The sequence below is a fragment of the Podarcis raffonei genome, chromosome 5 (genome assembly GCF_027172205.1).
Source record: "Podarcis raffonei isolate rPodRaf1 chromosome 5, rPodRaf1.pri, whole genome shotgun sequence".
Taxonomy (NCBI): domain Eukaryota; kingdom Metazoa; phylum Chordata; class Lepidosauria; order Squamata; family Lacertidae; genus Podarcis; species Podarcis raffonei.
Genome location: NC_070606.1, coordinates 14,387,670 through 14,401,890, shown reverse-complemented (window position 1 = coordinate 14,401,890; position 14,221 = coordinate 14,387,670). Strand labels below are relative to the sequence as shown.

At 48.4% G+C, this 14,221-nt stretch overlaps 1 protein-coding gene across 4 annotated transcripts in view; it reads right to left on the bottom strand.

Annotated features, from left to right (window-relative positions):
• The window catches only part of LOC128413662 (uncharacterized), a 31,025-nt gene extending 20,205 nt beyond the window's left edge, over positions 1-10,820 (bottom strand). For all 4 annotated transcript variants that reach the window (XM_053387920.1, XM_053387922.1, XM_053387921.1 and 1 more), the window contains exons 1-2: positions 9,828-10,820; positions 2,898-3,682 (exon numbers count right to left, since the gene is read on the bottom strand). In XM_053387920.1, the coding sequence (XP_053243895.1) occupies positions 2,898-3,682; positions 9,828-9,942 (900 nt within the window). In that variant the 5' untranslated portion in view covers positions 9,943-10,820. The remainder of the gene's footprint in view (positions 1-2,897; positions 3,683-9,827) is intronic.
• Positions 10,821-14,221: the final 3,401 nt, after the last annotated feature.

The following is a 14,221-nucleotide window of genomic DNA, read 5'->3' as shown; positions in this document are numbered from 1 at the left end:
CGGCTGCGGCTCCAATCTGGTGGAACGCTCTGTCACAAGAGACTAGGGCCCTGCGGGACCTGACATCTTTCCGCAGGGCCTGCAAGACAGAGTTGTTCCATCAGGCCTTTGGTCAGGGCGCAGCCTGACTCCCTCCTCTGGCAACCTGCACAGAGTTTTGCTTAATGGTTGCCATTAACTTGATTTTAATTAATTTTTATAATGAAATATTTTTAGAATGTTGGTTTATTTGATTGTTTGATTATTTGATTGTTGTTAGCCGCCCTGAGCCCGGCTTCGGCTGGGGAGGGCGGGATATAAATAAAATTTATTATTATTATTATTATTATTATTATTATTATTATTATTATTCTGGCTTCTCTTTGCCACAGACTCTCCCAACTGAGCCCTGTTATCTCTTCAGCTCCCAACACATCCTTCTCCCAAGTCCTCTCCCTCTTCTCCCTCTGACCACTCATCGTTGCCCCACCACCAGTCCCCTCAATCTGAGCCTTCTTCCCATTTGGACACAATATTTTACACCCGAAACCATTCTGGTATTATACTTTTATTAACCACTTCACACCCAGAACCAAACAGCCCAGAGTGCCAACTTCTGAGCTAGCGAAACCAACCAGATTCATGCCATACCTGAGTAGTTGAAACTGACTTCCATGGAAACAAAACGTCCGTGGAAATCAAATCTAGCCAACTTAAGTTTTATTCAGAGCAGACCCACTGAAATTCATGAGCCAAACTCTATGAATTTCAACAAGTCTACTCTGAGTAAACGTTGCATGAATACCACCCAATGTTCCAAAACCCATTCTATGCAGTAGACTGTATTTAAGGAAAATGGCCTGGGACAACCAACTTCTGTGCTAAATAAACCAGCCAAATCCACTACTCATATATAACTGGGACTCATGATGTAAGCCACAAAATGTCTACAAATACTGTTCTGATACCCATTCCAGGCAATAAACCCATATTCGGGGGGGGGGGGGAATAGTCCAGGATAGCAACTTAACTTGATGGGATTGACGCATGAATCTATAAAACATCCACAGAAACTACCTTACAATACCAATTCTGGGCAATAAGCAAGTATTGCAGAAAAGTTAAGCAAGAGCCAACTTTGTGGTAAAGTGCACATTACATTAGAGCCACATGTTAAAGGACCCCTGGACGGTTAAGTCCGGTCAAAGGTGACTATGGGGTTGTGGCACTCATTTCGCTTTCAGGCCGAGGGAGCCAGCGTTTGTCCACAGACAGCTTTCTGGGTCGTGTGGCCAGCAGGACTAAACCGCTTCTGGCACAACGGAACACTGTGACAGAAACCAGAAACCAGAGCACACAGAAATGCTGTTTACCTATTTATCTACTTGCACTGGCATGCTTTCGGACTGCTAGGTTGGTAGGAGCTGGGACAGAGCAACGGGAGCTCACCCCATCGCAGGGATTCAAACCGCCGACCTTCAGATCAGCACGCCCAAGAGGCTCAGTGGTTTAGACCACAGTGCCACCCGCATCCCAGAAGCCACATGTAATAAAATGCCAACACCCTTTACTTTCACAGAGTGCTTTCTGCCTGAATGAAATGGCCCCACCTGGAAAGTTTAGGTTAGCTCAGTTGGTTAGAGTGTAGTGCTGATAATGCCAAGGTTTCAGGTTCAATTCCTGCAAGGGCCACCTGCATATTCCTGCATTCCAGGGAGACGATCCTCAGGGTCCCTTCGAATGCTACAGTTCTGTGATGCTATGATTTCCTGTTCCAATACACAAGTCCTTTCCCCTGACGTTTCCTTCCTTTTAATCCTCATATTCAACTTAATCAAAACACTTCAACACTGTAAACCGCCCCATAAATGAAATTTCTATTTCTTTGGCTCTCCATCCCAGCAGCCCCTTAATTAATTGCTTCCTAAACTGCTTGTTGGACGCGGGTGGTGCTGTGGGTTAAACCACAGAGCCTAGGGCTTGCCGATCGGAAGGTTGGCGGTTTGAATCCCCGCAACGGGGTGAGCTCCTGGTGCTCTGTCCCTGCTCCTGATGGGTGTGTGCCCACACTGGGAAACACTGCTCTAGAACATAAGCTTCATGCAAGCAGATATTATTATTATTATTATTATTATTATTATTATTATTATTATTATTATTATTCCCTGCCCATCTGGCTGGGTTGCCCTCAGTTCAGGATGAATGCTCAATAAACAGGTGTTCTAGAAGAATGCTTAGTGTGGAAAGCCGATTGCAATTGCACTGGTATCTTTCAGTGGATTATTCTGCAGTTATTCTGGAGAACTTCCAGCCCTCCATCCAGAAACAGCTGGCTAGAAATCACATAAACAGCTCACGACAAAACACACTCGTACAGCCTCTCTATTAGGAAACCAACATAGTGTGTGGAAACTGGAATAGAGAACAGACAACTCAATAATCAACCACAGGAGCTGCAATTCTAACACCACAACTGGGAGTAAACCCCATTTAATTCAATAGGACTTACTTCTGAGTAGAGAGGGTTAGGATTGTGCAGTTAAGTGAAATAACACCACCCAAGGAAATGGGCATTTCACTTGCCCAAAAGGTGCCTTTTGTTCCGCAACAACTACTGTATTTTTCGCTCTATAAGACGCACCAGACCACAAGACGCACCTAGTTTTTGGAGGAGGAAAACAAGGAAAAAAATATTCTGAATCTCAGAAGCCAGAACAGCAAGAGGGATTGCTGCGCAGTGAAAGCAGCAATCCCTCTTGCTGTTCTGGCTTCTGGGATAGCTGCGCAGCCTGCATTCGCTCCATAAGACGCACACACATTTCCCCTTACATTTTAGGAGGGAAAAAGTGAGTCTTATAGAGCAAAAAATACGGCAATTGAGGAAAAGTCTGGGCATTTCATCCGAAGAGGAATCTTACCTTACTCAGCCTACAGCACTCGTCCATGTACTCATCCAAACTGTCACTTGTGGGGTATTTTCTCAGGGGGTGCCCCTGCAGGAGCATCTCTTCGAAGTTGTCTTTTCCGTAATCATCACCAGGTCTTTTCTCTTCTTCTGGAGGTTTAGTGGGGAGGAGGGATCCGCTGGCTTTCTCTTCCAAGCGGTCTCCTTGGCTGCCACCCAAAAAAGACGGTTCAGGATTTCCCCCCTGTGGGCAATCAGTGCCATCCTCCAAGCAAACTTCAGGAGACTGCCCTGCGCGGTGTCCCGCTGCCCCTTTGCCATCCGACATGCACAGACAAGCATCTACAGCGTCTTTGCACACTCTCGCGATTGCGTGGTCAGCTGCTGGAGAGGAAGAGGCGCTCAGCACCCCAGAGTCACAAGAAGGATCTCGGCTGTGGAGCACAAAGCTTTTCTCGGAGCCCTTGGGTGTCGAGGGAGAGTTGGCCCCACTCGGCAGCTCCACACCAGAGTCTTCCGATTCAAACTTGGCTAATCTCAGCACCTGGTGTTTCGGTGTTAATGTGTCAAGGCCAGGGAGCGTAGTAATACACTCGGCTTTCACTGGCACCTCACATGTGATGGCTGAACTTGCTGGACGCTCTGGGGCGGCGCTTGATTCAGGAGGACCAGGTTCCGCTGCAGAGTCGGAGGTGGTCGGAGGGTCTGGTCTTAGCCCTTCGCTTTGATTTTTATCGTTGCTTATTATCTTCATATTGGTCAGAACGACACTGCTGTCAGCTCGCGGGGTCCTTTTGGCTAAAAAAGAGAGGGCAGCCATAAAGTATCAGTGGCATACCGTGGGTTGCCGGCGCCTGGGGCGGGGCAAATGTTGCGCTGCCTTGGTGGGCTGGGCAGCTGGGGTTGAGGCAGGTGCATGGGGGGGCTTCTCCTTTGGGCCCTTTCCTGCCTCCCTTCCTCCTTGGTGGGTGGTGGCAGCCCCCTCCCATAGCTGTCAACTTACAGATTTGAAAATAAGGGACCAGCAGCCTCGAAAATCAGCAGCCAAAATAAGGGATTTTAGTCAACCAGCTGAAACACAAAGTTAAAAGGGACCAGATAATTTGGGAGAGCACGGCCGCTTTTTAGCCCTTCATTTCCAGAGGTTGCTGCTCAAGACACCAGCTGATGAAACACTGCAATTAAATAACTGCAAGCAGCAACCACTTTTCGCGCAGAACGAAGTCTAAGCTACGAAGATGCTGCTGCACTTCTGTATCTTTTCTCTTGTGCTCCATCTGCAGCTCTCAGTTCCATCAGGCGGGGCGGGAGGAAGGGGGGCGGGAAATAGCACCTGAGGTAAACCCACAGATCAGACCATCTATGCTAGTCTACCACTACAAATCTATGGGAGAAGTGCTTGCAGTCCTTCCCCCGCTTTCCCCCTCTATGGTTAACCCTTGGAACACCTGCCCGCATCTCCGCCTCCGCCTCCTCCTCCTCTCTCTGAACTGCTTTCTCTATGGTTGCCCTCGCTCTCCTCTCAAGGCTCCTCAGCAGGGAGGGGCTCCCAGGGGCTGAGCCTGGTGAGAGGAGGCTGGAGGGGGGCAGGCTGGGCAGCCAAGCAACACAGTTGGAGCCTCCCTCCTCTCTGGCCGGCAGGGAGGGAGGGAGAGGAGCTCCTTCCTTTGAAACCCGGGAAATTTAAGGGACATCATCAATAAGGGACAGCAGCGGGAAACGGCGCTGGGATAAGGGAGTTTCCCGCCAAATAAGGGACGGTTGACAGCTATGCCCCCTCCCCCTCAACCAGGCTGGAACCCTTGTGGGTAGCGGGGTGTGGGAGTGGCATTCTGGTGGGCATTGGTGTGGGAGAGCTCAGGGCTGCCCTTGCATGCCCTAACATTGCCTGCCAGTCATGGCCGCATCAAGAACGCAGAGTGGATGCACTGCCCGCAGTGACCATGGCTTGGCCTCGGCCTCCATCTCTGCAGAAGCAGCCTCCTTCTCCTTGGCCTGGGCCTTGGCCACCACTCCCACTGGTGCCCTCACTCTCTGGTCCCCGCCTGCTGCATCCTCGCCACTTCACAGGCCAGGAGAACCAGCGCCTCTCAGCCAGCCCAGGGGCAAGATGCTTGCAGGCACTGGGAAAGACGGCACACCTCAGCCCCATAGGTTGATGGCCCAGCCTCAGTATGGCTTGTCCCCCCATCCCCCGCAGCTATGGAATAATAATAATAATAATAATAATAATAATAATAATAATAATATATTATTTATTATTTATACACCGCCCATCTGGCTGAGTTTCCCTAGCCACTATGAGCGGCTCCCAATCAAGTGTTAAAAACAGTACAGTGGTGCCTCGCAAGACGAACGCCTCGCAAAATGAAAAACTCGCAAGACGAAAGAGTTTTCCGTTTTTGAGTCGTTCCGCAAGACGAATTTCCCTATGGGCTTGCTTTGCAAGAAGAAAGCCCATAGGGAAATCTCCGGGGACCTCTTTTAAATGCTGGCGGTGGGGAGCAAAGCCTTTCGCCCCCCGCCGGCCTTCAGAAGAGGTCCAGGAAGGCCGGCGGGGGCCGAAAGGCTTTGCTCCCCACCGCCAGCATTTTAAAAGCGGTCCGGGATAGCAGGGCTTTCCCGCTATCCCGGACCGCTTTTAAAATGCTGGCCATTGGGAACAAAGACTTTCGCCCACCGCTGGCCTTCAGAAGAGGTCCTGGACCTCTTCTGAAGGCCGGCGGGGGGCAAAAGTCTTTGCTCCCCCCCCCCGCCTGCCTTCCCGGGACAGCGGAGACTTCTCCGCTGTCCCGGGGCGATCTTAAAATGCTGGCGGGCGGTGGGGGTGGAGACGCTCCTTCAGGTATACTGGACCGAGGCTGTTTAGGGCATTAAAGATCAGCACCAACACTTTGAATTGTGCTCGGAAACGTACTGGGAGCCAATCCAGATCTCTCTGGAAGGTGGCAGGAGCTCAGCAGGGAGCCTGTCGTGGGGGGTGTCTGGTTGTGCCCCCTCATAATTTTGTGCCCATGGCCATGCACCCTGGTTCCCCACAAGCTACACCACTTCAGAGTATTTCCATCCTTAAGGTCATCTCATAGCTATCTCATAGCTATGTAATACAATCCAATTATAGGGAGATTCATGACTTCCTTGACCTCCTGTAATGTTTAATTTGTAAGATTCTCTGCCCACAGGCTGACATATTATGCAGAGACCAGCTGTAAATATTCAGAGAGCAGGGCAATGATCTTGACGCATGCTAACAGCCAAACTCCTCACTAGCCAGTCAAGACAAAGGTGGAGGGGAAAAACAGGCCCAGGTTATGCGTGGAATTTCTGCATCGCTTATCTTGGAATTGCATCACAGAAGTCACAAGTATTGAATATTCTCCCGTATCTCAAACTCCCTGTCTGTGGAAAGGTAGCACATTAGGGAACGGATTTCTAACTTAGACATCTAGATTGAATCTCTGCACCAGTGTTGCATGTGTCATGGATAAGAATCAACAGAAGAAAAACTGCTATAAGGAGCAGTGTGGGTGCAAAGAACATTTTCCATGGCTGTGTTTTCTTTGGGGGGGAGGGGGAATTCAGTCAGGGAGCTCTGTGACTGATATTAAACAGGAAGGCAATCTTGTTTTTTCGTTGATAATATTGACTGTTTTTAATTTACTTTGAAATCAAGGTGTTTTTGTTTTGGACCACAATGGATCCTACAATTATCTCCAAAACCTCATAACATTAGATAAAGACTTGCGAGAAAGACAACAGGTTGGGTATTTATAAATGTGGATTTGAGGATTAGGGTTAATTCCTGGGTTCTTTGTTCTCTGCCTTCTCCTTCCCAGGCACCATAGGTAGTCTTTCCCTCAGCACACAACACAAACTTTTCACCTCAGAAGTCTTATTTTAAACACATGGTGACATCTGCGTTTTCCGCCATCTCCAAGAAAATAGCCATTTCCTTTCTGAAACAATGGACATTTTCCACTTCTCAGATGGCTCCTGTCTCGTGCGGTGGAAAAGGGAACTGAGTAATCAGACACCCCTGAGAACGCTGCTCTAAGAGGCCCGCAGCTTGGTTCTTCATATAGGCCTCTGGTCAACCTTATCCAACAGAAGAGCTGGCTCCATCCAGCAAGCAACTGTCATGGACAAACATTGCATTTTTAGGCATACACCTTCCTAAGCATGCCATGTGTGAAGTGGTCCTCCGTTGTAGACTCACTGAGCAAGTGACCCCCCATGTTTCACACTTTGATCTCCCAACAGTAAAACAGAAATGTTAATGATGTTTCCATACCCTCCAACATTTCTCTGGTGAAAATAGGGACATCCTATCCCATCCATCCTATCCTATCCCATAGTGGGACACGGGTGGTGCTGTGGGTTAAACCACAGAGCCTAGGACTTGCTGATCAGAAGATTGGCGGTTCGAATCCCCGTGACGGGGTGAGCTCCCGTTGCTTGGTCCCTGCTCCTGCCAACCTAGCAGTTCGAAAGCACGTCAAAGTGCAAGTAGATAAATAGGTACCGCTCCGGCGGGAAGGTAAACGGCATTTCTGTGTGCTGCTCTGGTTCACCAGAAGCGTCTTAGTCATGCTGGCCACATGACCCGGAAGCCTCCCTCGGCCAATAAAGCGAGATGAGCGCTGCAACCCCAGAGTCAGTCATGACTGGACCTAATGATCAGGGGTCCCTTTACCTTTACTATCCCATAAGCATCATCAATGTATACCCCCACCCATCTGACAGGGTTGGCCCAGCCACTCTGGGTGGCTTCCAACATATATAAAAACATAACAAAACATTAAACATTAAAAAGCTTCCCTATACAGGGCTGTCTTCAGATGTCTTCTAAAGGTTGTAGAGTCCCTTATCTCCTTGGCTCGGGGGTCGCATAACTCCACACCCTCCAACATTTTTCTGATGAAAATATGGATGTCCTAAGGAAAAGCGGGACATTCTGGGATTGAATCAAAAACCGAGACGGCTTCTGTAAATATGGGACCTGTCACTGGAAAATAGGGACACTTGGAGGGTCTGTGTTTCATTCATGTGATGTGATGGAAGACAAATACGCTAAATCTGGATGACAAGTGGAACAGAAAATATTACCCACTTATTTATAAAGCGCCGCCAATATGCATGGTACTTTACACAGCAAAAGAAGCCAGGTCCCTGTCAAAATTGAAGAACTGGAAGGGATCTCATACAATGGGTTCCAGGTGCTGTCTGAACAAAGCAGAATAGAGGGGGTATGATTTATTCAGTCCAGAGAGACGTCAGGAAAAGGAGAAGGAAGGAGGCAGAGGCAACAGGGGAAAGCCATGCCTTCTTCTTCTTGGTCTCAGTACAGCCCCACATTTCGGTTTCTGTCCCTGTGTAAAACAACCTCCAGAACTTCTCAGAGCTGGACATCATTTCTTCAGTCTGGCGTGCCCTTATTACGTGAAGGGAGTTTAGAATGCTAACTTTTGCCAACAGCCTTCTACACTGGGGATTAGTTCACCTCCACAGCCTCGAAGGAGACTTTATTTTCAAATAGCTATCTGGTCCTTGCAATACTGCTTCCCGTTCAGATTCTTCCTCTCTGGACTGGCCATGGCCCCAGAGTATTTACGAAATGCACAGCTATGGTTGTGGCACCCTTCACAGAATCATAACATTGTGGACTTGGAAAGGACAACAAGGGTCATGTAGTCTAACCCTCAGCAATGCAGGAAACTTTCTACCCAGAATTTGCCTCCCCATGCATAGATGACTCAACACATCCATGTACCACCAACTGGCCGACCGAGTTGTATCTACACATTTATGCTGGACCTCCTCAATGCTCTGGGACTCAGTGTTTTTTTTCCCATTTGGAAAAAATGATTTGTGCCCCACACCCAGGCTGATGAGAAGGCCGAAGTTGTACCTTCACTTACTCTGGTCCCTGCTAAATTCTTAAAGGTTCATTGAGTTGAGTTAACTCGTATCCTGTAGTCAGTTGGAAATGTACCATTTTTTCTAGCCGTGGCCAATGTCATCACCACGGGATTTCAGAATTGTGCCGTAAACTAGGGGGAAAAACATTCTGGTCCTGAGACCATTCACAGGCAGAAAGAGCTGCTGTCCTATAAGAAACTAAAATAAACTGAACAACTGATGCCAGTTTATTGTGGGGTTCCTGCCCACTGATTCTCCTTTGCAGAATTCTCCTTCACACTGCATTGTTGCTATCAGAAGAAGGGATTGGGAATCTCACGTTTCCCTCTAAACTATAATATTCTCCTTATATATACTATGAAGTATATCTGTTTGTGTGTTTTTCCTTTTCCAATTATTTTGTTTTTTCTAACCCACTCTCTATTCTAAAATAAAACTTGATCCCAGGTACGCTAGCTCAGTTTTCTGCTTACACGTATATTTATGATTTCATGACCAAGTTATAAGCCCTGAACACAAGTTTGAAATGTCCCAGCAGGCAGCCTTGGGCTGTGGAAAAGTCAGAGTAATTTGTGGTGACTAGGAAAGCAACGAGGGAACAATCCGGGAATTTCACTTTCCTCAGCATTCGAAAATCCAGGTGAAACATTTTTAAAGGGGAGATCACGGTCTGAAATCAGGGATCATGACCAAAGAGGAGACCCAACGTGCTTCAGACCACACCTTTTATTGGGTAAACCATTTGAGGGTTTTAGCTCTGCCACCTAAGATAGTGCTTGCATTCTATGTTTCTATGTTCTTCTGTTTTCCTGCATTCAGATTTAGCATTCAGAACAGGTGGTGTTTGCCCAACATCTGGAATCCCATGAAACCCACCGAAGGGTTGATGGTCTCCACAAGTCCAAGTACACTCTGCCCCAAATCCTGCCTCTTACATTTCCGCTGCCATCCTAACTTGCTGGCCCAAATTCTCCCCGGTCTCCAAAAGCCCACAAAAACGCTCCCGTTGGTTCCAGCCGCTTACCTTTCTTCCACGGAGCGCTGATGGAAAACGACTGGTGCCAGCTGAACATCTTGGAGGAGCTAAACATCTGGCCGATGGAAGCGCAGGCCCATGAGTTGAAGCCCTTCAGAGACATGTGGGAACGCTGGTGGCCAAAAGAATCATGCTTCCAGGAGGAGGATATTCCAAAGTCCCCAGAGGGTGTAGCAGCAGAGTGCAGGGTGGGCTTCGCAAGCCCAGCCTGTCATCTTTGGGCTCCCAGGAAGAACAGGGAGGGGGAGAGAGAGACTCACATGTTTTGTTTTCTCACCCTAGTCCCAAAGGAATGGAGGCAGGAGTTCTTGCTCAGGGGAGAAGGAATTCTCTCATTCCAGCAGCTGCGGCAGCGGCCAAAGGGGCTGTTCTTTTGCAAGCTGCGGAATTGCAAGCGCAGGCATTCAGCCAGCTGTGACATAAAAAGGGAGCAGCTCTCTGGAATGCATCTCCCTTGGTTGATAAGCCAAGACGACTGGAGGGGTTCGGACTACCTTCGCTATAAAGAATGCCCTCCTGAAAAAAACAAAGATACCCGTTTGTTTGCACAACGTCAGGTTTTGCTGTTTCTCATTTTTTAAATCTCAGCAGGGAGAGGAAACAGCATAGAGTATTATATTTTTCCTGCTCTCCTGGACAACGCTGTTTCGGACCTTTGCTTTAACTTTAAGATCCTACCGAGCTGTGGAAAAGATTGAGGACATTTAGACAATTCCTCCCACCCTCAAGGACCCAGGTCTACAGTGAGGAAGACTACAGCGTTTGTTTATTTCTTTCACTTTCTCAAAGTCAATCCCGTAATGTTTTCTTTTTTTAAAAAAAGAAGACCTCAGGGTAGCCAGCAGCAGCGCACAAAATTAGGGAGAATATATAATTACAGCAAGCCACATATAAACACATGTTTGTTAAGTCCAGCTTTCCTTTCCTTGCCTGGGCTCAATGGCAGGAAGGAACTGATGCAGGCAACCCACCCATCCTCTTCCCTTCTGAATCCACATCAGGAAGAGGGCGATGGGAAAGTAGGGATCTGAAAAAGAGAATCTCAAAGGTACTAGGGGCCCACTAGCCTGTGTGCCCCCCCTCTCCCTGGGGGCCTTCAAGATCCTAGCCTATGGAATTTATTTCAAAAATAGGTTAAACAAACACACCACCACAACACAGAAATGTATTCCGGTTATATTCCGCTGCCTTGCAATTTTCGCTGCTACCACAATGACTGGAAACGGAACAGCAGGAAGACTGGGGGAATCAAATGCACAGCTAGCCCTATCTCTAAAAGAACAATTTCTTATTTATTTTCAGCTCAGTTCAAACAGAAGTCCTATTGAATTCAGCCTAAAATTCTATTGGCTGCTATTATGCTTTAACAGAGGGATGCTGGTGGCGCTATGGGTTAAACCACTGTGCCGTTTGGGCTTGCCGATCAAAAGGTTGGCGGTTCGAATCCCCGCGACAGGGTGAGCTGCTGTTGCTTGGTCCCAGCTCCTGCCAACCTAGCAGTTCGAAAGCACGAAGTGAAAGTAGATAAATAGGTACCGCTAAGGCGGGAAGGTAAATGGCGTTTCCGTGCACTGCTCTGGTTTCGCCAGAAGCGGCTTAGTCATGCTGGCCACATGACCTGGAAAAACTGTCTGCGGAAGAGGACGAACACCAGGTCCCTCGGCCAATAAAGCGAGATGAGCGCCACAACCCCAGAGTCGTTCACGACTGGCCTAAATTGTCAGGGGTCCCTTTACCCTTTATGATTTAACATTAGTGTAAATTTGTACGGTCAGTACTGGTAAAGCAATCTGGTGGACTCTCCAAAAGCTGTATCTGAAATAAAAATGCTCAAAGCCTTGAAAAAGGGGAAAAAAGAAGTCCTATTGAATTTAGTGGGGCTTACTCCCAGGAAAGTGGACCAACGATAACAGCCTTACCAATTTCACATGCAATATAATAAAGGAGTAAAGAAAACGTCATTTCATTAGTGGCGGAGATGGCTGAATGTTCATACTAAATCAACCCCTTCGTGTTGGTCACTACTGGGTCCATTTTACAGAGAGATGAGAAGAAGAATTGCTTGTGTTGACCCAATAAGCTAATACCTCAGCAGAGATTCAGGCCCTTTACCATTCAAGATGTACTGAACTGCCATACGTCCAGGTATCACTCATAAAAATAGCGTTCAGGTGGGTTTTTTTTCTAAATCGGCTAAATCTGGGGAAAGCCCCCATCTTTTCACAGTACATGTGAAAAGGATCTAGGAGTCTTGGTTGACCACAAACTTGACATGAGCCAACAGTGTGACGCGGCAGCTAAGAAAGCCAATGCAATTCTGGGCTGCATCAATAGGAGTATAGCATCTAGATCAAGGGAAGTAATAGTGCCACTGTATTCTGCTCTGGTCAGACCTCACCTGGAGTACTGTGTCCAGTTCTGGGCACCACAGTTCAGGAAGGACACTGACAAACTGGAACGTGTCCAGAGGAGGGTAACCAAAATGGTCAAAGGCCTGGAAACGATGCCTTATGAGGAATGGCTAAGGGAGCTGGGCATGTTTAGCCTGGAGAAGAGGAGGTTAAGGGGTGATATGATAGCCACGTTCAAATATATAAAAGGATGTCACATAGAGGAGGGAGAAAGGTTGTTTTCTGCTGCTCCAGAGAAGCGGACACAGAGCAATGGTTCCAAACTACAAGAAAGAAGGTTCCACTTAAACATTAGGAAGAACTTCCTGACAGTAAGAGCTGTTCGACAGTGGAATTTGCTGCCAAGGAGTGTGGTGGAGTCTCCTTCTTTGGAGGTCTTTAAGCAGAGGCTTGACAACCATATGTCAGGAGTGCTCTGATGGTGTTTCCTGCTTGGCAGGGGGTTGGACTCGATGGCCCTTGTGGTCTCTTCCAACTCTATGATTCTATGATTCTATGATTCTAAAGCTTGTATACTTCCGTATCTCCTTGGTTTGGGGCAGATAACTCCATACCTTTCAACGTTTCTCCGATGAAAATAGGGACATCCTAAGGAAAAGCGGGACATTCCGGGATCAAATCAGAAACCGGGATGGCTTCTGTAAGTCTGGGACTGTCCCTGGAAAATAGGGACACTTGGAGGGTCTGCAGAGATGATGGGAGTTGTAGTGCCCTTCATCTCAGTAGGAATCCCTTGAAATAAGAGACTCAGCCTGTGAGGTCTCAAGTCTACCCTTGGTCTCCTATCATTGTCTCAAGTTCATGGTGACTGGGGGCGGCCGCCGAGACCATATGACACCGGTCTTGAAAGACCTACATTGGCTCCCAGTACGTTTCCGAGCACAATTCAAAGTGTTGGTGCTGACCTTTAAAGCCCTAAACGGCCTCGGCCCAGTATACCTGAAGGAGCGTCTCCACCCCCATCATTCTGCCCGGACGCTGAGGTCCAGCGCCGAGGGCCTTCTGGCGGTTCCCTCATTTGTACCCCGCCCATCTGGCTGGGTTTCCCCAGCCACTCTGGGCAGCTTCCATAGAAACCAAAAATACACTAAAATCACACATTAAAAACTTCCCTGGACAGGGCTGCCTTAAGATGTCTTCTGAATGTCAGGTAATTGTTGATCGCTTTGACATCTGAAGGGAGGGCGTTTCACAGGGTGGGCGCCACTACTGAGAAGGCCCTCTGCCTGGTTCCCTGTAGCTTTGCTTCTCGCAATCTAGCTGCCGTGTTCTGGATTAGTTGTAGTTTCCGGGTCACCTTCAAAGGTAGCCCCACGTAGAGCGCATTGCAGTAGTCCAAGCGGGAGATACCATGCACCACTCTGGCGAGACAGTCCGCAGGCAGGTAGGGTCTCAGCCTGCGTACCAGATGGAGCTGGTAAACAGCTGCCCTGGACACAGATTTGACATGTGCCTCCATGGACAGCTGCGAGTCCAAAATGACTCCCAGGCTGCGCACCTGGCCCTTCAGGGGCACAGTTACCCCATTCAGGACCAGGTAATCCTCCACACCTGCCCGTCTCCTGTCCCCCAAGAACAGTACTTCTGTCTTGTCAGAATTCAACCTCAAACTGTTAGCTCTAACCCGTGTCCGGTCAGCTTCAGAATGAGTTATCCGCCACCGGCGCTCTAGCCGTCTCAACGATTGTTTCATCGCCCTCAGCTCCGGGGAAAACCACGGGGCTGTCCAGGCTCCATGCAATCGGAGAGGGCGCTTCGGAGCCAAATAGTCAATAGCCCTGGTTAACTCCACATTCCAGCGGGCCACCAGGGAATGAACTGAAAGGCCATCAACATGGGATAAAACATCCCCTACCACTCTTTGGAAACCATTTGGATCCATTAAGTGGCGGGGGCGGACCATCTGAATCGGTCCCACCTCCCTGCAGAGGGGAAAGGTCACGGAGAAGTCCAGTTGCACCAGGAAGTGAT